General features: G+C 43.0%; 1 protein-coding gene across 1 annotated transcript in view; it reads right to left on the bottom strand.

Annotated features, from left to right (window-relative positions):
- The window catches only part of LOC117965669 (trinucleotide repeat-containing gene 6B protein-like), an 84567-nt gene that overhangs the window by 24043 nt on the left and 32528 nt on the right, over positions 1 to 27996 (bottom strand). Inside the window, exons 5-14 of the mRNA XM_059016121.1 lie at positions 24454 to 24541; positions 20221 to 20242; positions 19581 to 19901; positions 13438 to 13593; positions 13060 to 13235; positions 11656 to 11730; positions 9932 to 9977; positions 6487 to 6638; positions 4007 to 4141; positions 2130 to 2264 (exon numbers count right to left, since the gene is read on the bottom strand). Of these exons, the coding sequence (XP_058872104.1) occupies positions 2130 to 2264; positions 4007 to 4141; positions 6487 to 6638; positions 9932 to 9977; positions 11656 to 11730; positions 13060 to 13235; positions 13438 to 13593; positions 19581 to 19901; positions 20221 to 20242; positions 24454 to 24541 (1306 nt within the window). The remainder of the gene's footprint in view (positions 1 to 2129; positions 2265 to 4006; positions 4142 to 6486; positions 6639 to 9931; positions 9978 to 11655; positions 11731 to 13059; positions 13236 to 13437; positions 13594 to 19580; positions 19902 to 20220; positions 20243 to 24453; positions 24542 to 27996) is intronic.

Consider the following 27996-nt stretch of genomic DNA (forward strand, 5'->3'; position numbering starts at 1 on the left):
ATTAAACAATTATACCAAACAGGTGCTAATGATCATCAATCCAATATGTAGGTTGAAACACAATCATTAACTGAAACAAACAGCTGTGTAGGAGGAATAAAACTGGGTGAGGAACAGCCAAACTCAGCTAACAAGGTGAGGTTGCTGAAGACAGTTTACTGTCAAAAGTCATACACCATGGCAAGACTGAGCACAGCAACAAGACACAAGGTAGTTATACTGCATCAGCAAGGTCTCTCCCAGGCAGAAATTTCAAGGCAGACAGGGGTTTCCAGATGTGCTGTCCAAGCTCTTTTGAAGAAGCACAAAGAAACGGGCAACGTTGAGGACCGTAGACGCAGTGGTCGGCCAAGGAAACTTACTGCAGCAGATGAAAAACACATCATGCTTACTTCCCTTCGCAATCGGAAGATGTCCAGCAGTGCCATCAGCTCAGAATTGGCAGAAAACAGTGGGACCCTGGTACACCCATCTACTGTCCGGAGAAGTCTGGTCAGAAGTGGCCTTCATGGAAGACTTGCGGCCAAAAAGCCATACCTCCGACGTGGAAACAAGGCCAAGCGACTCAACTATGCACGAAAACACAGCTGGAGAGCGGTACACGAATGAGTGTCTGCAGGCAACAGTGAAGCATGGTGGAGGTTCCTTGCAAGTTTGGGGCTGCATTTCTGCCATTGGAGTTGGGGATTTGGTCAGAATTAATGGTCTCCTCAATGCTGAGAAGTACGGGCAGATACTTATCCATCATGCAATACTATCAGGGAGGCATCTGATTGGCCCCAAATTTATTCTGCAGCATGACAACGACCCCAAACATACAGCAAAAGCCTTTTAAGAACTATCTTAAGCGTAAAGAAGAACAAGGAGTCCTGGAAGTGATGGTATGGCCCCCACAGAGCCCTGATCTCAACATCGAGTCTGTCTGGGATTACATGAAGAGAGAGAAGCAACTGAGGCTGCCTAAATCCACAGAAGAACTGTGATTAGTTCTCCAAGATGTTTGGGCCAACCTACCTGCCGAGTTCCTTCAAAAACTGTGTGCAAGTGTACCTAGAAGAATTGATGCTGTTTTGAAGGCAAAGGGTGGTCACACCAAATATTGATTTGATGTAGATTTTTCTTCTGTTCACTATTTTTGAAAGCATTCTTACTTTACAGCATTTTTTCACACCTGCCTAAAACTTTTGCACAGTACTGTGTGTGTGTATATATATATATATATATATATATATATATATATATATATATATATATATATATATATATATATATACACACACACACACACACACACACACACATATATATATATATATATATACATATATACATACATACATACATATATACACATACATATATATATATATATACACACACACACACATATATATATACACACAACTTTTCTTGATGCAGCATTGTTTTCATCCAATAGAAATTGTTACATAAAGAAATTTCCAGCGGCTGTATCACATTAGGGTCTACTATGCATTATAAATATATAGCCATTTGTATTAATTGCCTTCGGTAGGCTTCCTGTAAACTTACTTTATACATAAACATCGTCCTCCTCATGCTCCAAGGCACAATTTAGGTTTAGAAAATATATGCAAGAAGCTACCGCTTGTGGAATTCCAGCCCTGTAGAGCACACTGCTCCTGTAAAACCACCACATTCTCTTTAAAAAAAAAAAAAAGGGGGAACATGCAGTCTGACAAGGGAAATAAAACAGGCGCTTCAATCAGAGCTGGGATTTAACTTTTTGCTTTCCTTTAGTCTAGTTATTTAAGTATCAGCATCCACTCAATTTACAGAATAATAGTGGTAGAACGACTAGTTATTTGCCAGAGTTGAATAGTCAAGGTAAAAATATGAAGGAAAAAAAATTAAAATCATGCATTTGATAATCTCTGGTGCCCTATTTTTGTACATAGTTTTGTGATACAGCACGCTTCATAATTTCCGTTTAAATTCAAACAAATTTCAATATAGACCTTGCCAGTTCGCTACTAGTTTACACTTTAAAACACATAAAGCATGACTGCATTGCTGCCGAAGCATGCGATTAGTCAACTGTCATTTCTCTAGTGCCACCCCCAGCGCAGGTCGTGTGCGCGGTCCCTCACCAGCTGGAACTGTGGTATCTGTGGCAGCTGGCTCAGCATTGCGATTTGCTGCGGGGAGAGCTGGGGGGCCATGTTGAACAGCCCCGTGTTCAGGCCGCTGTTCTGGGGAAGCTGCTTCAGCATGGACGCGGACACCTGGAACATGAGGCAGAGGGGGTCAGGAAAAAAACAGTGGCATATGCTTAGCAACAAACAACTCCCAACACAGCTGTAAAAACCAACACATTGGACCTACATCTACTGTGTGTACATTCAAAATGGCACAATTATGGATGGAAGCATTCCATCATCTAGCAAATGGCACAGTGCTTCTCTAGATTTATGTTAAGCACCATCTACGCAAGTATTAATGAAAAACACCCCCATTTACAGTTATTCAAAAGGCTCTAAATCAAAAGATAAGTAGTGTTTAGCATAGAAACTTGTTAAAGCAAGGTCTAGAGACCTACCACGCAACCTAGTCAGAGCTGCTTGTTCCCTTATTTATTTTTTATTTCAAGGCTGCTAGCCCCTACAAAATTAAAATATTTCAGGCTCTGGCAAGCCAATGAGCTAATTTTTACTGTTCAATCTAGAATTTTGGTAAATGTAAACACACCGCATTTAGAACAAAAAAAACCTTTACTGATTTTTTTTTTATTTAAAAAAAATTGAAAATTCTATTTATTCTGGACTATAGCAGTAATGAAGAGTGTTTTAGGATCTCGTAAGCGCTATCAAACCTGGACTAAAATATTCAAACTCAAAACTTTATCAAAATAACAATCAAAATAACACCAAGAAAGATTTAACAATGTTTATTTAAATTTTTACTACTCTGCAACTATCAAAACACAAAATGCTGTGTAGTATCCCTGGGTAAGGGTGTCTGCTAAGAAATAAATAATAATAATAATAATAATTACTTAAACCTCAAAACCCATTTGCACATGCATAAATGGGGAGTGTCAGATTGTGCGTATTGCTGGTGTTTTTTCGTACGTATGTGAGCGATAGTCATGACGCCCACCATGTTTCACAGAGAAGTCTGTCCTGCAGTATTCACAGCAGACGTCAGAGAGACACTCCACTTCTTTTAATGCATGACCATTCTGTGGTAAATTCCATTCGATATTTGACAAGCCATCCTCAATCTTTTAGACGGAGCAGAGTGACACTTTGTTTGATTTGTGAATGGTTAAGATGACAGTGACTGTGAAACTAGTATATTAACAGACCACTGAGATGATTAACAGCGATCCCTAGCCATTCAGAGTAGAACGGAGACAGGACAGACAGCAAGTACAAAAACTAAACAAAACTATAAGATGATTTCAAAATTGTTATTTTTGGTACGAAAATAAAAACTAGCCAGTGTTTTCAGCAACGTTTATGCTATATAAATTTATTTTTGGGGGAATTTGACTTAACAAGCTTTGAAATTCAAGGAAATAGGACTGTTGTTGGCTTCTTAAATGACCAAGAATAGTTTTATGAACATCAAACTTTCCTTTGTATGTTTATAGACGCAGTAGGACTACCTCTTATATTTGTAAGTGTCGTTTTGCAGATTCTGCTTGTGACACAACCAAGCCGTTAAGAGGTTGTCCTACAGTATGTATAAACATACAAGTCACAACTCCTAAACAAAACAGAATCTGCACACTTCAGTGTTAATACATTACGTTAATACATTTATTATAATTAAGCACAAATGATGGTTGATCTAGAATGTTTAATATAAATACTGTGCGAGATTGAGAAATAAGATCAACAGAACAGAACGGGACATAATACTCATAAAAACAAACTTAATTCTTCTTTAATATGCTGCAAGTTAAGCTATTCATTTCATAGCGATGTTTTTAAAACCTTGTTTTCCCAGCTAGCCCGCATACCTGAGGGGACAGGAACTGGGGAGGCACTTGCGCTCGCAGCCCAGCAGAAGGGTTAATGGGTGGCACCGACGCCGGGTGCAGACCACGCGACTGTGCCATGCCGCTGCCGCCACCGAACACTCCATGATTACCAGCCTGCGGGGAGATAGTGGGCGTGAGAGCCACCGTGTACCCAACTAAACCAATACCCAAAACAGGATATTACCTCGACTCCATGACAGAAGAGTGTGGCTTTATAACTGTTCCAAACCAGGTAAGCATGCGTATCAAACTCACTACAGTGAATAGGCACGCCTTCACAGTGGTTCCTTCAGCTGCACCTGGTGTGCCTAACACTGCACTCACACCCCTATACAGTGCATGATCATCGCTGAATGCAGTAAATTGCAATCAGGTGGTTTTAAAGTGTGTTTGATTGCATGTTATTTCAGGCAGGGACAGGGTGTTACTCCACTTCGCTGATATGGAGTCGAGAGAGAACCCAAACCAAAATACGTTCAGCCAAGCAATCCAATCTTTAAAATCCTCAAATCGCAAAATCTGACGCTACACTTGGAACTGGAAACTCACACTGGTCCCAATCTCGGCACTGGGCTTCAGAACTGGTGTAGGAATGAATGAATAAATAAATAAATAAATAAATAAATAAATAAATAAATAAATGAAAAAAAAAAAGAGAGAGACAGACTGTGGCTATTCAAGCTCATAGTAAAACCTGGAATGGGTAAAACTGCAATGCAAAATAAGTCTTTTCCATTCCTGTAACGGGGGAGAGAACAGCAAGTAAAGCTTCACAGTTTGAAACATGACTGACTTGAAAAAAAAATGATTAAAATTCAATAGTTTCACTGGCCATGGGCCCAAACGCAGGTGCTGACACTCTTCCTTTGGCATGTTACACACAGGAGGCAGCAGAGACAGCAATCAGGGAGAATGTTACAGAGAAAGCAGAGGAGGGGCGCAGTGTGGCTCTTACTTGTCGAGCAGCAGCAGCAGCAGCAGGGCTGTAATGCTGGGGGTTGAACCCGAGTCCTGAGCCCCCCGATGGGGAGTGCTTGTAGTTGGGGGGAGGGGAGAAGGGGGAGCAGGGGCCGTCATCCCCAAGGCACCCATCCTGATTGGAGAAAGGCAAGGTCAGCTGAAAACAGGGTAGGCGCAGGGAACAGCCAGCCAGCAGGACAGGTTAGTCAAGCAAACAAAGGAGAGGGCGGGGAAAAAGACAAGACAAGAAACAGAGAGTTAGTTTTAGTTAGTTTTGAACAGGATGTACACAATACAACTTCACGATATAGGTAAGCAGTTACTAAAGACTAGCGAAGCCCCGGCAAGGAGATGCAATAGGATCTGCTGGGCGACAGGGCGGCTGTAATTGCACAGCATTCCTGAGTAACATGAGGCACCATATGATAAGCAACAGGACCCTAGGATCCTAGCAGTCTGCTGTTGCAAAATGTTATTGGCCACATTTTGAAGTGCATAAGGCCAATTCACACACAGACAGAGTGGTTGTAACAATATAAAAAACAGTAGTTCAACTATTGTTCCCAGTCCATTCTTGCCATTTATACTGTTAATTGTTTTATTCCTCTCAAACACAGGGCTGTATAAGTGATCACATGATTGATTCACCTCTGTGCTTGTCACATTGCAACTTACAGCAGTGTTTATTTATGTACATGTGCTGCCATAGTTACAGCGCTCATGTGTGTTCATGTTGAGCTTGATGCTCGTGATCCTCTTATGAAGTGGTAGTACGTTACAGCGCTCATGTGTGTTCATGTTGAGCTTGGTGCCCGTGAGCCTCTTGTGAACAGTGGTAGTAAGTTACAGGCTGATCAAAAGTGAAATGCTTTCCCTTCGAGCCCAGACAATGACAGGCTGAATCAGCTGAAAAATGTAGAGATTTGTTAGTTCTCCAATAACAAAAAGTAATACGAAACATTAAAATAAATCTAAAAACTCTGAATGTGGTCTTTATCTTGTGTTTTGACTATTAACTCCTGAACCTTGCACCAATAGTGTTAAGAAAGACTGATCTTTGGATTCAGATGAAAAGGGGCACTTGTATTGGACTTTTATCATTGCTTCCTCCATGCTGTATGATACAGAGACCTGAACACTGCGTGCCAAGGGAGAGGGGGGAGGGGGAGACCATTCATTAGAACAGTGCTCCTCTAGTCTGGAGCAGGGTTTGTGGCAGTGGTGGCACCACTGTGGCGGGTCACTGGGCTTGTGGAAGCACTGCTGTGGCGGGTCACTGGGCTTGTGGAAGCACCGCTGTGGCGGGTCACTGGGCTTGTGGAAGCACCGCTGTGGCGGGTCACTGGGCTTGTGGAAGCACCGCTGTGGCGGGTCACTGGGCTTGTGGAAGCACCGCTGTGGCGGGTCATGGGGTGTGTGGAAGCACCGCTGTGGCGGGTCACGGGGCTTGTGGAAGCACCGCTGTGGCATGTCTCGGGGCATGTGTTCCTCACTCTCACCTTGTCGTAGTAGGGCCCGGAGTCCCCCGGTCCCATGTCTTTGGAATTGGGCGGGCGGAAGACCTGTCTCCCCTTCCTCAGCTCTCCGTTGTAGTCGCCCAGATTCATCCCTCGCTTCTCAGCCTCCAGCTTCTTATCCTGCAGGGGGCCTCCTGAGAGAGAGAGAGAGAGATATATGCATTCAAGGTGGTTACAAACTCTGTAGTCTTGCATTTTAAATCTGCTGGTTGTTGAAGCCGACACCCTGGGATCATTCAAGATGCTACTTGATGAGACTCTGGGATCAATAAGCTACTAACAACCAAAACGAGCAAGGTCGGCTGAATGGCCGCCTCTCGTTTGTAAACTTTATGTTCTTATGCTCTCAACTAAAAGGGCTGTAGGTTTTCCACTGGGATCAGTCAATGCTGTAAAATTATTACTTTTTTTTTTAAAACTGTTCTGAAACCCAGGACAGGGTTATAACTCAGAATCAAACTAAAATGTCAAAAACGATTGTTACATACAATCACCCACTGGAACTTTAGCTGCAGCTACACTTACAATGTTGTCCAGAGTGTAGATCTCTCTCAGAATGTCAACGACAAAATACCGTATTCCTTCGAATTTAAGATGCAGCCCAAATTTCCCACCCTCAAATTTGAGGAAAAAATAAATATGCATTTACAAATATACAGTACTGTGCAAAAGTTTTAGGCAGGTGTGAAAAAATGCTGTAAAGTAAGAATGCTTTCAAAAATAGACATGTTAATAGTTTATATTCATCAATTAACAAAATGTAAAGTGAGTGAACAGAAGAAAAATCTACATCAAATCAGTATTTGGTGTGACCACCCTTTGCCTTCAAAACAGCATCAATTCTTCTAGGTACACTTGCACACAGTTTTTGAAGGAACTCGGCAGGTAGGTTGGCCCAAACATCTTGGAGAACTAACCACAATTCTTCTCTCTTCATGTAATCCCAGACAGACTCGATGATGTTGAGATCAGGGTTCTGTGGGGGCCATACCATCACTTCCAGGACTCCTTGTTCTTCTTTATGCTGAAGATAGTTCTTAATGACTTTCGCTGTATGTTTGGGGTTGTTGTCATGCTGCAGAATAAATTTGGGGCCAATCAGATGCCTCCCTGATGGTACTGCATGATGGATAAGTATCTGCCTGTACTTCTCAGCATTGAGGAGACCATTAATTCTGACCAAATCCCCAACTCCATTTGCAGAAATGCAGCCCCAAACTTGCAAGGAACCTCCACCATGCTTCACTGTTACCTGCAGACACTCATTCGTGTACCGCTCTCCAGCCCTTCGGCGAACAAACTGCCTTCTGCTACAGCCAAATATTTCAAATTTTGACTCATCAGTCCAGAGCACCTGCTGCCATTTTTCTGCACCCCAGTTCCTGTGTTTTCGTGCATAGTTGAGTCGCTTGGCCTTGTTTCCACGTCGGAGGTATGGCTCTTCCATGAAGGCCACTTCTGACCAGACTTCTCCAGACAGTAGATGGGTGTACCAGGGTCCCACTGTTTTCTGCCAATTCTGAGCTGATGGCACTGCTGGACATCTTCTGATTCCGAAGGGAACTAAGCATGATGTCTCTTTCATCTGCTGCAGTAAGTTTCCTTGGCCGACCACTGCGTCTACGGTCCTCAACGTTGCCCGTTTCTTTGTGCTTCTTCAAAAGAGCTTGGACAGCACATCTGGAAACCCCTGTCTGCCTTGAAATTTCTGCCTGGGAGAGACCTTGCTGATGCAGTATAACCACCTTGTGTCTTGTTGCTGTGCTCAGTCTTGCCAAGGTGTATGACTTTTGACAGTAAACTGTCTTCAGCAACCTCACCTTGTTAGCTGAGTTTGGCTGTTCCTCACCCAGTTTTATTCCTCCTACACAGCTGTTTCTGTTTCAGTTAATGATTGTGTTTCAACCTACATATTGAATTGATGATCATTAGCACCTGTTTGGTATAATTGTTTAATCATACACCTGACTATATGCCTACAAAATCCCTGACTTTGTGCAAGTGTACCTAGAAGAATTGATGCTGTTTTGAAGGCAAAGGGTGGTCACACCAAATATGGATTTGATTTAGATTTTTCTTCTGTTCACTCACTTTGCATTTAGTTAATTGATAAATATAATCTATTAACATGTCTATTTTTGAAAGCATTCTTACTTTACAGCATTTTTTTCACACCTGCCTAAAACTTTTGCACAGTACTGTACATACAATCTCAGTTACACATATGGAGGCTCGTTGGGCCGTCTGCTATCACAGAGCATTACAGTTATGTGCTGCTTCTCATTTCCAGTCGTGGATACTCACACCTGCTTTTCTCCCAATTTGTGAACTGTGGAATTGCTTGGCATGTCGAAAAATACGGGTGTCTCGTCAGCATTTCCAATCTATTCAAACTGGTACCGTTTGTTAGAAATGCTGAAATTGTAAAAGCTTCTCTTTGAATTGCTCAGGAAGCTTTAAATTATTTGTTTATTTATTTAGCAGACGCCTTTATCCAAGGTGACTTACAGAGACTAGGGTGTGTGAACTATGCAACAGCTGCAGAGTCACTTACAACAACGTCTCACCCGAAAGACGGAGCACAAGGAGGTTAAGTGACTTGCTCAGGGTCACACTGAGTCAGTGGCTGAGGTGGGATTTGAACCGGGGACCTCTTGGTTACAAGCCCTTTTCTTTAACCACTGGACCACACAGCCTCTTTAAATACAAAAAACACACAATGTACAATGACATTCTTTCAAAATTGCACTCTTGGGACCTATATAACGAATAAAAGTGTGCAACCGGTAGGGTTTATGGAACTCATAACCAGTGTGCTGTAATGAGGACCAGTTTGTGAGGAGCTGGTTTGCGGTGCTGGAGCTAATGATGCTTCTTTGAAAATGGCTGCCTGTGTGTCATGAATGATTTGAGATCGGGCAGCAACGTTTTGGTTCGTCTTTTCTCGGCAGTCAGTCACGTTGCTGTTTGTGTACTCGGGTAGTCATGTATTTTGTTGGCGATTTTAATACACGCATCACTATACTGTACTCTAATTTAAGACGCAGGCTATTTTTGAGAAGCAAAAAATGGCTCAAAAACTGCATCTTAAATTCGAAGGAATACAGTATCTGAAACACTTAAACCACAACAGGTTCTGTAAAAAAAGACTGTGTGCTAATATCAGGTTTTCGTCTATTTAGATTTATTGTCTTATATGTTTAAGTGTTCGGTGGTTCTCATCAACTTCAGTGTACTTTCTCTTGAACTCTTTATGAGAATTACACTCAACTTGATTACAGGAAGACACTGAATACTTAAAAACACACATTATTGTTCGCTTTTATACAAACCCCAAAATGGGAGAACTAGACAGCGAAAAGCTTTACTGGCTCACTGCTGCAGGGAATAGTTGAAAGGTTAGACTGAAGATAAACGGTCCACTTACCAACTGACAAATCCATCTTACTGCCCGCAGGATCATCAGCTTGGCTCTGTTGAAGCAATACAAAATAATCTATGAAAATGATGCTTTGCACAACAGCTCTGTGACAATACTAAAACCAATTCAGAACCCCCATACAGTATATTGCGCAATCCGCGTCCAAACTAAAGGAAGTTTTATCACAATTGGATCTCTAGATACAAGTATAAACGTGCAACACACACAGACAAAGAAGACCAGGCATCCCACATTGCAAGGTTGTGTTCAACTCGTTAACCAAGGTTCCTCATTTGGTTCTCTGGCTATATGTAGGACTCGAAAGTTGAAGATAACCACAACTAGAGAACAGTCAGAAATGCATGCGTTTCTGAATCAATTGTGCCTGAATATTTGACCTCAAACCCATTTGCCAAGAAGGGATGTTGCCTGGCAAATTGGACAAGGCAACCGAGGTCATTCTTTGGGGACACAGGGAAGCAGTGGGTTGCGAATAACCCCAAAAAATCCCCCCCATCCCCAATCATCAGCTGGTCCTTCAGAATCCATGGTCATCTCAGCTCAAATTAATTTAGCAGATGCTTTTATCCAAAGCTATTTACATACGGGCCAACGGCAGTGCCCCACCCGGGAATCGAACCTCAAACACATGGTTGCAAGTCCGGAATCCTAACCACCACTCTACACTGCCGCAAAGACAGGCAACAGGGTTATTATAGGTTCTGTCGGGGGGCCGTTCAAGTTTTCATGCTAATTAGGGCCGCAACGATACAGTAACGTCACGATACGCATCACGATTTGATACTTGCGATGGTCCTGTTGGGCTACTGATGCAGAATAACATCAAATGGTCATTTAATGATGGAGACATTTTGCTAAGACAGAAATCAAAATGGGCTAGGGAAGAGTATGTATTCATACCAGCTATAAAACACAGTCTTAATTCAAGAACCGTTTGGTGAAGTACAATGAGGTATTTTGTGCTTTTGGTCTTGCATCCCATAACAAACAATAGTATACAGACCTCTATGATGATATGCTACATCATGTAAAGAAAGTATCACGATTCACAGATACATGATGAATTGTTACACCCCTAATGCTTTATATATATATATATATATATATATATATATATATATATATATATATATATATATATATATATATATATATATATATATACACTGTAAAAACTGTTGTACAAGTTGATTTTCTAGGCACTTAAAAGGGGGGCGCGACTAATATACCGAAGTAATACTTCTTTAAAATTTGAATACATCAAATTAGTAAATGCTGCTGGAACTATATTGCCCAAGTATGGTTTTGGAAAAATGTTCAGTAAAGCAAAGATATATTCTTGAAGTGTTTGGGTACTTGATAAGCTAAAATAAAATAGGTGAATACAGATGTAGGATGTATAACTTGGTTTTACATTATGTTACTTTTTAAATCCATTCAAGTACTATTTGACAGTGGTTTACACTGTTACTACTAGAATGTACAATACTGTAACAGTATTATATCTATATTTTGGTTTACTTTGACATTGCACTTAAATTTACTTGAACCAATTATTTAGACATTTAAAACAGAATATTTCCTAATACTGAAGTTTGAAAAAGGGGAGGAGCGATTCTTACGGTAATATGATGACCTAGAACCATTACAACAAACTGGATTACACAAGCACACCATCTGACGTGGCAACACCTCTGTCTTGTACGTACCAGGAGTCCCATGTTTGCGAACTGCTTGGACAGAGGGTTCATCCAAGGTTCACCGCTTCCTCCTTTTAAAGGACCCTTGAATTAAAACACAGAACAGTCAGGAACCTTTAGCGTCACCCATGTAGACAGCTAGCTGTTAGTACTGATGCATGCTCGTCTCTAGGAATTTCTTTGCAAAACACTTTAGGGGGTTACTTTAAAAAGGTGGGTTTTGAGAAAAAAAAAAAAATTATATAATTTATATATAATTATATATAATATATAAAGCTCAAAGAGCCAGCTTGTAAAGACCAATACAAATCTTTGAACTATTGCGGGAACAGAAAACACCAAGAACACACAGTGGGCAAGTGCTGTAAAACATTGATTGTATAACCTGCAGCAACCATGACCCCAGGGGGATGGGAGTGAGAAGGGTGCAGGTGAAATCTTGAGTTTCTGTAGAAATATGGGACATCGCAAGCAGCACTTCGTCATCTAACATCCAGTGCTGCTGGGCAGAAACTGTGGACTCCACGTCAACATGGCTCCCAATGGTGAGCTGAATATACTGATCTAACCCTTGTTTAAAAGCTAGTTAACAACTTCAAATGAGTATTCAAGTCTGCAAAGTGTTGTTAATCTGTACTACTTGGGACCAATGAACCCTGTCTAAACCCTGTTGTATATTCCGTTTAATAAAGTATCTGTCAATCATAAGTCATTTGAATCATTGGGATTATACTTTACTAATAAAATGTTCAGTTTAGGAGAATACGTATTGCAGGAGTAAAGAGTAATTAACATCTATCTAAAAAATGTACGTAAAAATGCATTGTGAAACATCTAAAATAAACATCTCACATGATACTTTGTATTTTAATCCTGCACAAAGCAGCAGATGTCATTGCTATTACAACTTAATTTGTAGTGAAAGAAGAAAAAGCAGATATAAAGTCAATCCTGGGCCACACCCTCCCCTTGCAAATCAGGGAGGTTGCAAGTAAAAAGCACTATGGACCGAATCTGACAGCGCAGCAAGATTTACGTGTTAACTTCACACCTGTGCAATAGCAAATAACTCAATTCTGTAATTAAGGGCAATTAAAGCAGACAAATACAATATTTATAAAGACTAAATAAATATATGTCAGTTTCATTAAGAGCTTTGTTTCAAATGGAGTTGATTTGTTCCATCAAGAGAACAATTCATCTAGACCACCAAGCTCATGCAACAAAATAATAAAAACATGCATTGAAAGAAGTTAGAAGCTGCTTATAATAATAACAAACAATAATAACAAATAACACAATAATAATAATAATAATAATAATAATAATAAACACCCATTGAAAGTTAGATACTGCTTACAATAACAACAATAATAAAAACACACCCTGAAAAGTCAACAGTTGCAGCGGTACCTTAATGTTGATCTTCTTGCCCCCTGCCCCTCCTCCCTGGCCCCAGCCGGAGCTGTTGCCCTGGGACCCAGCGCTGTTCCACACCCCCCCCTCCTCATCCTCCTCCCAGCTGGAGTGCCGCTTTGCCGTCACCTGGCTCTCAGCCTCGCCCCAGCCCTCTTGCATAGATTTCGAACCTGCAACATCACATACAAACAAGCAAGTCAGGAATGGGAATAACTCTTATTGCGTAGCAGTTTCACCCATTCCAGGTTGATTAGCCACAGTGTACAGGTATCAAGCTCCGGTGTGCTCACATGTTTATTTTTTTGAATATAAAACAGGTTCAGTGCTTTTGAATATGGCCCTTGGTGTAAGACCAGAGACTGCTCCACTCACCAGGTTTGATGGGGTTGGGAGAGGGGTTCCCCCAACCTGACGGAGCCTTCCCAGAATCCTCGGGATCTCCCCAGCCTGTGCTGCCATCGTTGGGCTTGCACCAGGCAGCTGTGCCGTTATCCACCGGCGGACCAGAGGGGGCACTGCTGTTCCATACTGCCAGGGAAAATAAGGTGAATGTCAGTCACTCACTGGAGCTCATCCGCTCACGATAATTAATGGGAGTTGAAACATGATTTAACAATAGTTCTTCATCTAGACTTTCCCCCTAGTTAGTAGATTTCTCTCTCTCAATACTTGAGAGTTGAAAAGTAAGTTTGTTTATTTAGTTTGCGCCTTTGATACAACAGCATCTCAAAGCACTTTACAAGTCAAACTAAAAATTACAATACACTTAAAATTAACATGAAAAAAGTTAGTAAAATGAATAGAAAACAACATTGGCAGAGAAAAAAAAAAAGAAAAGAATAACATTTTGAATGAAATGCTGGTCTAAAAAAGTGAGTTTTTAATCTTGATTTAAAAATATGAAGTAACTCTGCATCTCTAATGACGGTAGTTAATTCCATCATCTGGGAGCATTGTAACTGGAAGCTCTCTCCTTTCCTTTTTGTCTTAATCTTTGGGAGGGACAGAAGACCAGAATTAGTTGACCTTAAAATCACGTCTAGGTACTTATACAGTGCCGTGAAAAAGTATTTGCCCCGTTTGATTTTCTGCATTTTTGCACATTTTTCACATTGTATTGGGTCAGATTTTTTTTGTAAGAAAGAACACAAGAACATAAAGTTTACAAACGAGAGGAGTCCATTCAGCCCATCTTGCTCGTTTGGTTGTTAGTAGCTTATTGATCCCAGAATCTCATCAAGCAGCTTCTTGAAGGATCCAGGGGTGTCAGCTTCAACAACATTACTGGGGAGTTGGTTCCAGACCCTCAATTCTCTGTGTAAAAAAGTGCCTCCTATTTTCTGTTCTGAATGCCGCTTTATCTAATCTCTATTTGTGACCCCTGGTCCTTGTTTCTTTTTTCAGGTCAAAAAAGTCCCCTGGGTTGACATTGTCTATACCTTTTAGGATTTTGAACGTTTTTTCAAGACTGAATAGATTCAATTCTTTGAGCCTGTCTGCATACGACATGCCTTTTAAACCCGGGATAATTCTGGTTGCTCTTCTTTGCACTCTCTAGAGCAGCAATATCCTTTTTGAAGAAGCAATATCCTTTTTGATGAAGATCCAATAACATTGTGTCAAAAATATGCAAAAATGCAGAAAATCAAGACAAGGGGCAAATACTTTTTCACGGCACTGTGTATATATATTATACACACACACACACACACACGCACACACACACACACACGCACACACACACATACATATACATATAAATATCACACACAAAAAATTAAAACAGTATATATATTTTCTTCTATAAGAACATGGCAGCAGTGTGGAGTAGTGGTTAGGGCTCTGGACTCTTGACCGGAGGGTCGTGGGTTCAATCCCCAGTGAGGGACACTGCTGTTGTACCCTTGAGCAAGGTACTTTACCTAGATTGCTCCAGTAAAAATCCAACTGTATAAATGGGTAATTGTATGTAAAAATAATGTGATATCTTTTAACAATTGTAAGTCACCCTGGATAAGGGCGTCTTCCCTCACTACCCTGCTGTGTGTATGATATTATTTTACTCAATATGGGTATGGTACAAGCCCAATGGTGAAATCTATTGTTGTAGCTCATGTCTTCAAATTCAAGTCTGAAATTTAAAAAAGTGGCTCATGCCCAAGAAAAGGTTGGACACCCCTGGAATAATGTGTTTGTGCAGCACCACTTGTTGGCTTTTTGAACTAAAGCAGAATAACGAAATGCTCCGATGCCCAGTTTCAGGAACAAAACATCTTGGCAGCAACACCATCAATGCTTTTTGGATTTAGATTACTGAGAAACACAATATTTGCAGATAACACTATCATCAACAATTTCCCTACAAGTCACCAATCATGTTGCAGACAAACTCCTGTCTTCAGCACTGTATCTATAGTGTCGTCTGGTTCAGTACTCTTCCTACACAACAGCAACATGAGGAGGAGGAGGAGGAGGAGGAGGGAACAGTCCAACTTGGGAATAAAGTGTCAAGGTGCACTTAGGGCTTACCTGAGCTGGGTGTCTTTCCCATGGCTGGGGGGCCTCCAGGTCCCAGGTTCAAGTCCCTGGCAGGCTGCAGAGCACTTCCAGTTTTCTGCTGCTGATGAGGAGGTGCTTGCTGCTGCTGCTGCTGCGGTGCGGCTGCACTATTCTTGTCCCAGAGGTTCACGCTCTTGTAGTTGTAGCTGCCGGGATCCCCCCAAGCCGAGGTACCATCGTCAATGTCCATCGTCCGGCTGATGGTCTGGGGGGACGGTTCCTCCCAGCCGCTTGGCTCCTCCTCCCCAGGGCCGGAGGGGTGCGCGGGGCCTGCGGTCCAGTTCTGGGTGGGCCGCCCCCCGCTTTGACCCCAAGACCCCTGGAGGGCAGGGTCCTGCTGCTGTTGCTGAATCTGATGTGGGGGAGCTTGTTGTGGCGGCTGTGCCTGCTGCTGCTGTTTACCCCAACCACCTCCCTGCTTCGCACCAGGTTCCCCCCATCCTCTTCCTGGAGGGTCATCCCAACCTGAATTTGAGCTGCCACCACCCCCCCCACCCCAAGCCCCCATCTCCGCCTCCCCTACTCCTCCCAAACCCATTTTTCCCTGCCCCCCTCCCCAACCCGTTTTATTGGCCGCCGGGTCGGGTTCTCCCCAACCGTTGTTGTTTTTACCAGCAGAAATCCAGCCAGAGCTACTGCCCGCTTGCCTCCCCCATCCGGCATCCTTGCCCCCGTCCTTCCAGGACGAATGGGAAGGGGCTGCAGGAACGCTCTTGTCCTCCTGGCTCCCTCTGCCTGGCCCGGGGTTGCCACCTCCCCCCCAGCTTGCTGCTAAAGGAGGAGGCTGCTGTGGAGTAGGTTTACTGTAGTCACCCCAGCCCCCTTGATTGCCCCCTTGATTGCCTCCTCCTCCTCTCCTGTCCCTCCACTCTCCCTCTCCCCAGCCCTTGGCTTGATCACTGCTTTGGCCAGGAGGGAGGGGCTCTCCTCCCCAGCCTCCACAATTGCCCCCTGAGTTCTTGGCCTGGACGGCTGCGTTGTTGGCGACAGATGAAGAAGTCGTAGTAGTCATGGTGGGGTGGTTGTTTTTGACAGCAGCGTTCGCAGAGACAGAAGCAGCACTGCTGTTATTGGCAGGGTTACCCGTCAAAGAACCAACAGGAGCGCTCTCCCAGCCTTCCGTCCCTCTGCTGCTGCCATTACCCCCCTTCCTGCCGTCCCCTACAGATGGGGCGGCAATCAGATTAGCAGCATTACACCCCCCGCCGCCACTTCTGGATTCCTCGTAGTCCCACTCCACATTCTGCCTGATTTGGGTTTGGCCCCAACCAGAGTTGGACAGAACTCGAGGATCCAAATCAGTCCTGCTCAGCATGGTCTGTAAGGCCACTTCCGGGTCGGATTGCGGAGGCCTTGGGTGGTGCACCCTGCCGCCGCCCCCCCTCGAGGAAGAGGGGTGACCCCCACTGCCACCGCCTCCTCCAGACCGAGGGTTGCTTCCAGTGCTGCCCTGCCCTCCACCCTCGCTACCGGCCGAGCTGGAAGCCCTACCCCAGCAGGAGGGGGTACTTCCCGGTCCATCTTCCACCTGTAGTCCCTTCTGATTGTCCCACGCTCCAGCAGTGCTGGGATTGGTGGTGGTGGTGGTGGTGTTCGTGACTACAGATGGGCTGCCGCTGTTCGGCCCTCCCGCGCCCCACTCCCCAACCGGAAGGTCCTCTCCCGCCACAGGGGCTCCGCCCCACACTCCCTGAGTTACCCCACCGGTATTGTTCCCCCCCTCCCCTGTGCTGCTACCCCATGTTTTACCACCCTTCCCACTGTCCTGATTCCCGTAACCCCAAGATGTAGTAGAAGCAGTCGTAGTAGTGCCGATTCCACCTCGGCTGTCCCAAGGATCAGTCTTTAAACCCTCCACTTTTGGCTGAGATCTCCAGGAGGATTCATCCAAACCTGCCGTTGAGTCACCCCCAAGGCCCCTGCTACCTTCCTCTCCACGGCTGGCCCCATTGCCTGGGTTTATTTTTGGTCCGACAGGCTGCTGCTGCTCCTGGCCCACACCCCATCCCAGGGCCTCTTCCATTTTCTGTCGGTCCCTGGTCGAGGTCTGATGGTGGTGGAGGCGGCTCACAGAATTAGCATTAGAAGATGAAGAAGAGGATGATGAGGAGGACGACGAGGACGAAGGGGTACTAGAGTAAGAGGACGTCATCGGAGGGGAGTTGCTCGAAGCCAACCTCGCCTCCTCTGGCTCTCCTTTCCTCAGCTGTGCTGGCCCCCCGCCACCGGGACCCTCCTGGACCAGGGCGGGCCAGGCCGAGGGGTTGCTATTTGGGTTAAAGTTGGCACCACCTGCGCCTTTCCAACTGCCAATCCCACTATTACCACCAGCATCAGTTGCTGGCAAAGGACTGGAAGATTGAGTGGGTTTGGACTTTGCCCCGCCGACACCACTGCCACCACCACTCCCAACTCCAGCGGTAGCCAGGGTCCAGACCCCTGCACTACCGCTGCCCGGTGCACATTCATTATTCCCCACCGTAGAACTGGAATTGGCTGTCCCTTGCGGTGGCTGCTGCTGCTGGAGGGCACTTGAGGCACTGGGGTTGCTGCTGCTGTCCACAGCACTGCTGCTCTCTGAAGGTGCTGCCGCCCCACCGCCTGCACCCTCCGCTTCCTTGCCGGCGATGCTCGGCCACTCCTCCAGGTCAGACCCGTCTACGATCACCTTGTCCCAGCCCTGAGGGGGGGCAAGGCCCGCCCCCCCCACCCCCCACGTGGAATTTGCATAATTTGTAGAAGCAGCAGAGGAGGAGGATGAGGAGGAAGAGGAGCTAGAATCTGAAAAATAATAAATTAAATAAATAAGAGGATTTGTTTTGCCTGCACACAAGAACTGTGTTGAATGACTCTTAGATACTCACACCCAGGACTACCCTTAGACATTACTAAAATGATAATGTTAAATAAATTATTCCTCCCCTACATCTGCATTAACAACACCCAAGTAACCATACAGACTCATACTCATTCATGCGTTGTGGGTCCCAGTGCAAGCTTCTATCCCTGGGACTGCAAGCCAAACGCTCCAGCTAGACTCAAATTAGGGAAGCAGTGCTGTGCTTCTTAACCCCCTTCGAGGTATTTAAGCCAGTTAGTTATTTTTGTGTAACTATCTGCAAAAGTTTAAGATCTTTTTTGAGCCTGATAGCAGTTATGTATTTATGTATGGAATGTATTTATTTGCAGTTCTTGGGGGCATGATTACTGAGCTGTACAGAGAGAAGGGAGGGGGGGTAGAGGAACTGAGCCATGTGAAACTCAAAACAAGGAGCTGGGCGTACTGTTAAATATTAGATTCACATTGAAATTGTAGGTGAAAAGAATTGCTGTAACAACGAACTTTAAAAATCTATAAATTCACCTTTGTGATCTGTTCTTTCCTAATTTGTATAGCATACAGCTATGGCCAAAAGTTTTGCATCACCTAGAATTTTGAGAAAAAAACACACACACTACTATGAAAATAATTTAGATCTTTTATTTATGATGTAATCAAAGAAACTACAAAATGATATCACAAAAAGTCTTTTGGCCATAGCTGTAGTTTAATCTGAATCAAAGGGTTCACACATTCTTCAGAACAGCAAACCCAGTCTGCTTTCTGAGGTAAACGTTTTAAGCAGTATATAAAAACTTGAGCTTTTCAGTCCAACAATTTAAACAAGGTATAGGTATATTTCTCTATGGAAGGTCTTTGTGACCAAAATAAGACCTTTAGCTAGCCACCTGGAGGAAGGGCAGTCCGTTTAGCCATGGATTCCCAGTTGTTTCATTTCCCCTAACTCAGTTAGGGGAACGCTTGCATCAAAACAAGCGAGCATAGATGGACCGAATGGCCTTTTCTCGTTCTAGAATTTATGTTTCTACATGCAGAATTGCGCTCAAGATTTTTCACATTTGGCTATGAACACAATACAAAAGCCGGCCGAGGCGAGAAGCTGCTGGGTACTGACCTGTGTGGACTCCACTGTCCCCTTGGTTAGTTGCGGAGGATTGGGGGTGGGTGAGGGGAGCCTGCCCCCCACCCCCCAGGAGAATGCAGGATGGGGGAGGGGGCTGGCCACGCTTCAGCAGGACTTTGTGGTCCTGCTGGCAGCGGAATCTCGGGGGCACCTCCCTGGGCATGTAGCGCTGCGCCGGGGCGCTGGGCGGCTGTCCGTTCGGCACCGCCACCCTCTTGGCATTGTTGCCACCGTTGGCAGGTGGCACGGGGCTGCTGCCAACAGGGCTGGCGGCCGGCGGCTGGGCGGGGCCCGGCTTTGTCACCTCGGGCACTGGAAGGGAGAACATTAGGGTTTTAATTTCTTCTTTTTTTTTTTGTTAGTGCCCATTCTTTCATCCCCCAATTTAGTTCCCTCACCACAGCAATTCCCCACAAAGCTCAGGAGAGCAGAGGGTTCAGAAGACAGTCTCTGATCCTAGACCAAGGCCATTGCCTTTTTCACACCCAGGAACAAGAGCAGATTCACATTGCAAAACACTAAACATTTGTTCTAAATAAAATTGTACTAGATACGAATTTAGGTATGAAAGAATATAGAAACACAAGGCAACAGTCTTATAGAGGACTCCAAAAATTAAAACAAGCCCTACCTTTGGTTTTTTGTTCTGCAACCTGGAGAAAAGGACAGAGACAAAAAGGCAGTCAGGCATTTGACTCAAGGCAGGTAATTTTTGAAAGAAACTTCTTGTCCAATGGACAAAATGCTAGAAAAAAATCTACTTGTCCTTGTGGCAAAATGGTTTGCAGTGCACAGGTGTAGAGGTGATGCAGTGCTCAGTAATAAGAAACACAACACAGTTCACAGTGAAAAACAGCTCCTTATTTGTCCTGGGTTGCTTGTTTGGCAACCTTAAATAATACCTGGCTCTACACAACAATGTGCACAGTGCAGGTAAACCACGGGATTCAATCCCGAAATACTAATAAATCACACACACGATCACAATTCCAATAGTGAGTGCTCCTAGTGCAAGTGGTGATTTAATACAATAATCTGAAAACAGTGCAGTGTGGGTTTGATGCTGGCATTTAAATCTAAAAAATATGTAAAATATGATAAACGGCAAACTAGGTTAGCAACACTAAAAATTAAGATTTTGTGCCACGGAAAGTTTGTCTTGAAATGCTTCTAACAGTAAACTTCACTTTTTCAAACATCCCAACAAGTACATGTTTGACCACAAAGTTTCTAATCCACTAATACCTTAGAGACACGAGGCAGAGAAAGGAAGATTTCCAGAAAACTATAAAAAAAACTGTACCAGCCTCGTACCAAGGAGACTCTGAACGCAGCAGCGAACGACATCCAGAGCATAACTAGGACATCCAGACTATAACACTAAGACAGGACCTTATGGCTGCTAAAAATGGATTGTTAGATTTTTAGGTACAAAATAATGAAAGCTAGATGTACAGTATTTATTGAAAGTACTGATGTTGCATTTTACTCATCCAAAATACATTTTAATCACATAGCATCTAAATTGGAGTGTAAATTGCTCAAATGACCCAAAATCTTACCTGGAGCGCAGTAATCACTGCGCCCCCTAGAAAGTGACATGCCCCTCCAGTTGAGAACCGCTGTTTTAAAACATATTTTCTTAAGTCCTCACTCCTGTTATGCTGAATTTTTTTTCCGATACAGCACCAATTCCTGATATCTAAAATCACTTCCTTTACTGTAAGTCACATGGTCCGACTGCAGTCAAGACAATCATAATAAACCAACACAAATCTAATAACGATAAGAAAACAGATTATCGCTTCTTTAAACATGTACTGATAAATCGGCAAACATACAAAGTAGCAATCTAGGAAAAAAAGCAATGAAGGTTAAACTAAGATAAAGCAATTGAACGATTAAATAAAATAGCGAACAATAGCAAAAACATTAGATTATCATAACTCTGGTTCCCTGAAATACGAATACTAACCATTACAAATGGGTGTTTCCCTTTAAGACACCCAAACCTGAAAACTTTATACCAAAGACGCGGCTGCTGCTCCGCCCCCGTGAGCATGAAGGAGTTGCACACACCAACAACGATGTCATTTTCCTTCAGGGATTGCGACCATGAACACTGCGACCCCGAAGTTAATGGTTAATATTCCTATTTCAGGGAATCAGGGTTATGATAACAACCTAACGTTCCCTTTCAAGAAGTGAATATTAACCATTACAAAATGGGAAAGCATACCCAGGTGAACTGCCTGGAGTGGGAAGAGGTTCTGTTATGCCCATAGCAGAAGCTTGTGGGCCTTATGGACTGCGTGACCGCAAACCACCCCGGTGGTTGATGTAGGACAAAATCCTAGGGCTGCTGCTTCACCTGAGTCGCAGCCCGTGCCTGTTGCCTAGGCACAGGGAGCTTGAAAGCACGCCTGCCTCCACGGAAAGCAGGTGCAGGCTGTCTCTGGGCAGATCCCGCACAATGGTACCACTGCAGCATCTTGTTCACCAGTGGGCCAAATGTGTGATTTGGGGTGACCGGAGCATCCAACAGCGCTGTTTTGCCTCCATCAAGCACGCGTGCTTGGGAGATCCAAAGCTGCCTGCGAGCAACCACCAACGCTGCCAGATTCCTGCCTATTGCCTGTCCACTGAGCTTGGACAGTCGGAGCAGGTTCCTGGAGAGCAAGCGCAGCTCATCCAGCTGTTGAGACAAGGGCTTGTGGGTCTCGGCAACGGACTCAATGAGTGTGCCTGCTTGTTCTGACACACTGCATCCTTGGATAGCAAGGAAAGGTTAGTAGGCTAAAACAGCCGCAATGGGTGCCCCTACTAGCGGAAAATGGGTCAGACCCAGTTTGTCGGCTTCAAACACCTTGTAGACAGAGTCCAACGAACAGGAAACAGACACAGCTATAGATGTGTGTTCCCATGTGGACTTGAGCTCAAACAGAAAAAACAGGTGGACCAGAGGGGCAGCAAAGGCAACAGTAGTTTGCTCATCATAAATATGAGTGCCTCTCTTCTTTCGCAGCAGGCCACCGTACCTGCAGGACTGTAGTAGCCCGCTGCATCAGGAGGTATAAGCTTGCACGATAAGGAGAGCTGTGCCACCGGAACAATGTCCGATTCCGCATCATCAGATGGGAGCCCTGCGTCTTGATCGTCAGCCCACAATAGACAACATATCACCCTACAGATCATACGGCTCTGCCTGAAAAGGTGCAGGTGAGGCGGGAGGAATTGGAACTGGTGGTATCGGTGGGGCTGAACGCTCTTGCAGCATACCGCAAAAAACAGGTCTCTAGTTGTTTTTTCTCCGGAAAAAGCCGAGAACCATTCAATGGCCGAGTGATAGACAGGAGCCGAGATAAGCCGGGAAAAAAAAAGGGGGGGGCATATCTCATGAATACAGATAGCCCCGACACCACATAGATAACACGGACATAAACAACCAAGATAGCTGCTTCTGCATCCAGCACTCAAAGAATATCAGACATTTGCAGAGCTTTTTTTAGATGTTATAGTAATAAAATAATGACTTTGACCGCATTATTGAGGAGTTTGGTGATGAAAACGAGTGATCAGGAGATGATATATCGGTATGCACTACTATCAAGAGGTATGTGAAAAAAACAGCGAACAAGGGGTGGGGTGGGGCGGGGCTGGAGATGCAGTACTGAGTGTCCTGAGACGCGATGAACCGCAATAGGTTAACAGGGATGCCCACCTGTAGAACAGCCACTGGCTAACCTTCCAGTCAGTACAGACAAGCCTTTGTAAAAGTGTGCTGATAGCTACACTAATACAGCATCAAGCTGCAAAAGTAGGCACACCCACAGTAGCTGTTTGGTTTCATTTCAATCCTTACAGAGAGGGAGAGGGAGAGAGAGAGAGAGAGAGAGAGAGAGAGAGAGAGAGAGAGAGAGAGAGAGAGAGAGAGAGAGAGAGAGAGAGAGAGAGAGAGAGAGAGAGAGAGAGAGAGAGAGAGAGAGAAGGAGAGAGAGAGAGAGAGAGAGAGAGAGAGAAAGGAGAGAAAGAAAGAAAGAAAGGAGAATATTAATATAATACACACACAACCGGAAAGCAAGGTGAACACGGTTGAACCAGAAAATAAATACGTGTGTCTGTATTTATTTGAGTAGAAGATTTCACAGCCACCTGAGTGCTAAGGATCCCACAACGGACAGCACTGGAGCCACAGGCTTCCCGCGGGGCAATAGACCGCGCGCGGCAGAAAATACAAGAAAAACTAGAAAGAAACCAAACCATTTTTACTTCAGCAATTCAATATTATTAATTAATCATTTAAAAGCAAAGCTCAAAAAAAAGTTAATTACAAAGGTGATAATTTTCTATCAACACTTTCTCAAGTATTCAGGTTCAGCTGAAAAGGTAAATGGCATCGTGGTCAGTGTGCAGCTCCCACACTGCTCTGACGAGAAGTCTTTGGTATAAAGTTTCGGGCGTCTTAAAGGGAAACACCCATTTGTAATGGTTAATATGCCTTACTTGAAAGGGAACTCTGTACACAAATCTGTTTCCACAGACCATGACTGTTACGAATCTTGGACTAATCTTACTTTAGGCAATGCTATGAATGAAGTGGGTTAAAAAGCCCAATTTGTGGTACACAGGCAACTCAACATCTCTATGGATAGATCCGAATACAGAATGCATGCTTCAGTATACACTGCAGTTCACTAAATATTCAAGCAAAACACACATTACATCGAACATGTTTTAGTATAAACTAACACACACATCCAGTATTGAACCATCCCTACAGAATGGGTTTTCATGACAGGTAACAGCAAACTAAACTATTTTAATATTATTAAAAATGGTGCATAAACAGGAACGAGAGGCTCACCTTCTGAGCAGCCTCTTTCTTCTTCTTATCGTCTTTCTTCCTTTTTTTGTCTTCCATGAACTGCTGCTCCCTGTCCGGCTGTTTCTCTCTGCAAGAGGAAGGGAAAAAGGAAGCCTGGGTGTTACCATGAGCAACCTTCATTTCCATCCTCCACTTCATAACATAATGGCACTCGCAAAACACCTTGAAAATTCAATGAGGAACGCTGATCTTAACTCTGTTTATTTGATACAAATGAAACAGCGTATGAATGAACTGGATACCGGCACAAACAAAAAGAAATAAACAATGATGTTGTGTTTGACTGTTATTCATGCCAAGCCATCAGCCGTTCACATTTAAAAAGGTAGGTTTGTTTTTTTCATCTGTTGTTAGTTGTGTGTGGTTTCATTGCTGTGCAAGTAATGCTGTGTATAGACAAATTAGAATGAGGCAGTCCCTTGGCAATATAAATTAACTTTTTCATGTTGCATAAAGCAAAATAAGAGCAAGACCTTTTTATTAAGATTCCAAAAGCACTAGCCTGTAACATTCAATACCAATACATTGTAAAATGACCTTCACACGGGACATTATTAAATAAAGAAATGATATCCAGCATAATGATTCATTCATTTGAACTCGGTTTTATCAATGCTCCAACTAGTATGCAAATATTGCTTAAGTAACAAAATATGATACAGGCACACACAGGCAAAACCTTGAAAGACTTACAGGTCTTGAAATTAACTTCTCCATCCATTCACCATCAGGGCTAATGGAAGGAATAATCCACCGGCCCCAGATACATTTCTACTGGCCCAGTATAATGTGTATTGATAGCTCACCACGAATGCGGGGTTTGTGTTTCAATGTATGCTTAACATAAGAACATAAGAAAGTTTACAAACGAGAGGAGGCCATTCAGCCCATCTTGCTCGTTTGGTTGTTAGTAGCTTATTGATCCCAGAATCTCAAGCAGCAGCTTCTTGAGGATCCCAGGGTGTCAGCTTCAACAACATTACTGGGGAGTTGGTTCCAGACCCTCACAATTCTCTGTGTAAAAAAGTGCCTCCTATTTTCTGTTCTGAATGCCCCTTTATCTAATCTCCATTTATGACCCCTAGTCCTTGTTTCTTTTTTCAAGTCAAAGTAGTCCCCCGGGTTGACATTGTCTATACCTTTTAGAATTTTGAATGCTTGAATCAGATCACTGCATAGTCTTCTTTGTTCAAGACTGAATAGATTCAATTCTTTTAGCCTGTCTGCATACGACATGCCTTTTTAACCCAGGATAATTCTGCTTGCTCTTCTTTGCACTCTTTCTAGAGCAGCAATATCCTTTTTGTAACGAGGTGACCAGAACTGAACACAATATTCTAGGTGAGGTCTTACTAATGCATTGTAAAGTTAACATTACTTCCCTTGATTTAAATTCAACACTTCTCACAACATATACAAGCATCTTGTTGGCCTTTTTTATAGCTTCTCCACATTATCTAGATGAAGACATTTCTGAGTCAACATAAACTCCTAGATCTTTTTCATAGTTCCCTTCTTCAATTTCAGTATCTCCCATATGATATTTACAATGCACATTTTTATTGCCTGCATGCAATACTTTACACTTTTCTCTATTAAATGTCATTTGCCATGTGTCTGCCCAGATATTAAAAGGGAAGAGAAAAATTGCAAGAACAAGCAACTACTGGAACATGTACAAATTACATTAATTGTGACCACTGAGCAGGTCATAGAGTTAGAAAACAAATACAAGTATGGGACACATTTCCAAGCATGTCCCCCCCCCCCCCCCCCATTGACTGCAAGCTTGAAATGTGCTGTCACTTCAAGACAGATAAACTCTTCCGATTCATTTCCGAGACAGAAACTCTTCCGATTCATTTGAGCCAGCTAATCTCTTGTTGAAAATACGACATACTAAACCTGTTTTTTAAATATAGTACTTAAAAGCAGATTTTATTCTATGACACATTTCATGAATAGCTCTATTGACAAACTGAATAGTTTAAATTTAATTGCAGTAATTATTCAAAACCGGCAAGCATTAAAATATTAAACAATAGGATAAGAACATAATTTCTGAATTCAAATTAACTTTTAAAAAACAGTAGTCATAACTGCCATCACCAAAAAAGTAAAATATGAATCCACCTTTAATTGTACATAAAAACATTAGGGTAAGTGTAACGATTAAGCCCATGCACCTATTAAGCCCACCACCACTTAATTATCAACAGAAAAAATTACTTTTTTCAGTCTTGATGAATCCAGTGGTTTGCTCCACCCATCTCACTATTTAAAATCAACCAATGTTTTTAAGATACAAATACTTTTCTGTCTACTTCCTGGTGGCCATGTCTCCAAGCAACTAAAGAAAACTTTTTTTTTGATGGATTGAAAAGTATTAATGCTTTTTGCAAATTAAAGAGATTAAATGTTGTTGGATAACATGGAAAGCAGTTTTAATGCAATATAAATGTTGTTGGATAACATGGAAAGCAGTTTTAATGCAATATAAAGATACACGTGTTTGCAGGTTTGTACACTCTTAGTTTTAAAAGGAGACTATCAGAGGAGGTATAGTAACTGGTAAATGCGAGATTGCAAGATTGCATTTAATTGCACGGACGACGACCGTCTGACCGCAGGAATAAACACAATCGCACATTGCTGGAGGAACCGATGCGCTCAAGAGATAACATCGGTCAAGCCCAAAAGAACAAAGGGCCACACCAAGATAACACCATCTTAGGCAGTGTGAGCCAGAACCAGTTCTCTTTACCACACGTACACAAGACCCCCCTTTGCATCTAGTTCACATCAAGAAACAACTACTCACTACTACTTCAAAAACTTCTTCAAATGTTCTGAATCTTAGTTAGAAAATCTGTCCAATTAGTACTTTTATAAGTAATATTATTGTCTACAAAGATGGGTCATCTGAAATTTTGGAAACTGAATATGTGCTAGGTTTCAGATTAGTCATATGGTAGTATACTTAAAACAAAAGTCTAAAATTATGCATATTCCATACCTTCTGGTGACACTTTTCTTACTTATATGAAAAAGACATTAGCAATATTGTACATGCTTTTCTGCAATTTGATGTAAGCTTTAAAGGTACACAACCACTTCAGAGCACTTAGCCACTGTAAATGTCAATGTGCTCTGTCCCCAAATTTAATATATCCCCAATGACCATGAATAAAATTATCTGAAGTAAGAGGTCTTGTATTTTTTATTAGAAGAGTAAGCTAATTATATAAATTGTACCTTATAATTACTAAATGGTGGTGTACCTATTAAGCCCATTTAGGTGATAATCAAAACTAAACCAATTTTAAAACATGTCATTTAAAAGGCATGTTATTTTATTTTAACATGCACACAGGATGAGTAAAAAAACGTCAAAACCGCAGTTCATGCCCTCGCATGTTGGAGGTGTGTTACTTCTATCAAGAAGGCACCATCACCAACCTAAATCACAGATAGCCAGGAAGTTTAGACAGAGAGTCACCGAAAAGGTCAAGGTTGAGGGAC

Source organism: Acipenser ruthenus, chromosome 52, assembly GCF_902713425.1.
Source record: "Acipenser ruthenus chromosome 52, fAciRut3.2 maternal haplotype, whole genome shotgun sequence".
In the NCBI taxonomy this organism is placed as follows: Eukaryota; Metazoa; Chordata; class Actinopteri; order Acipenseriformes; family Acipenseridae; genus Acipenser; species Acipenser ruthenus.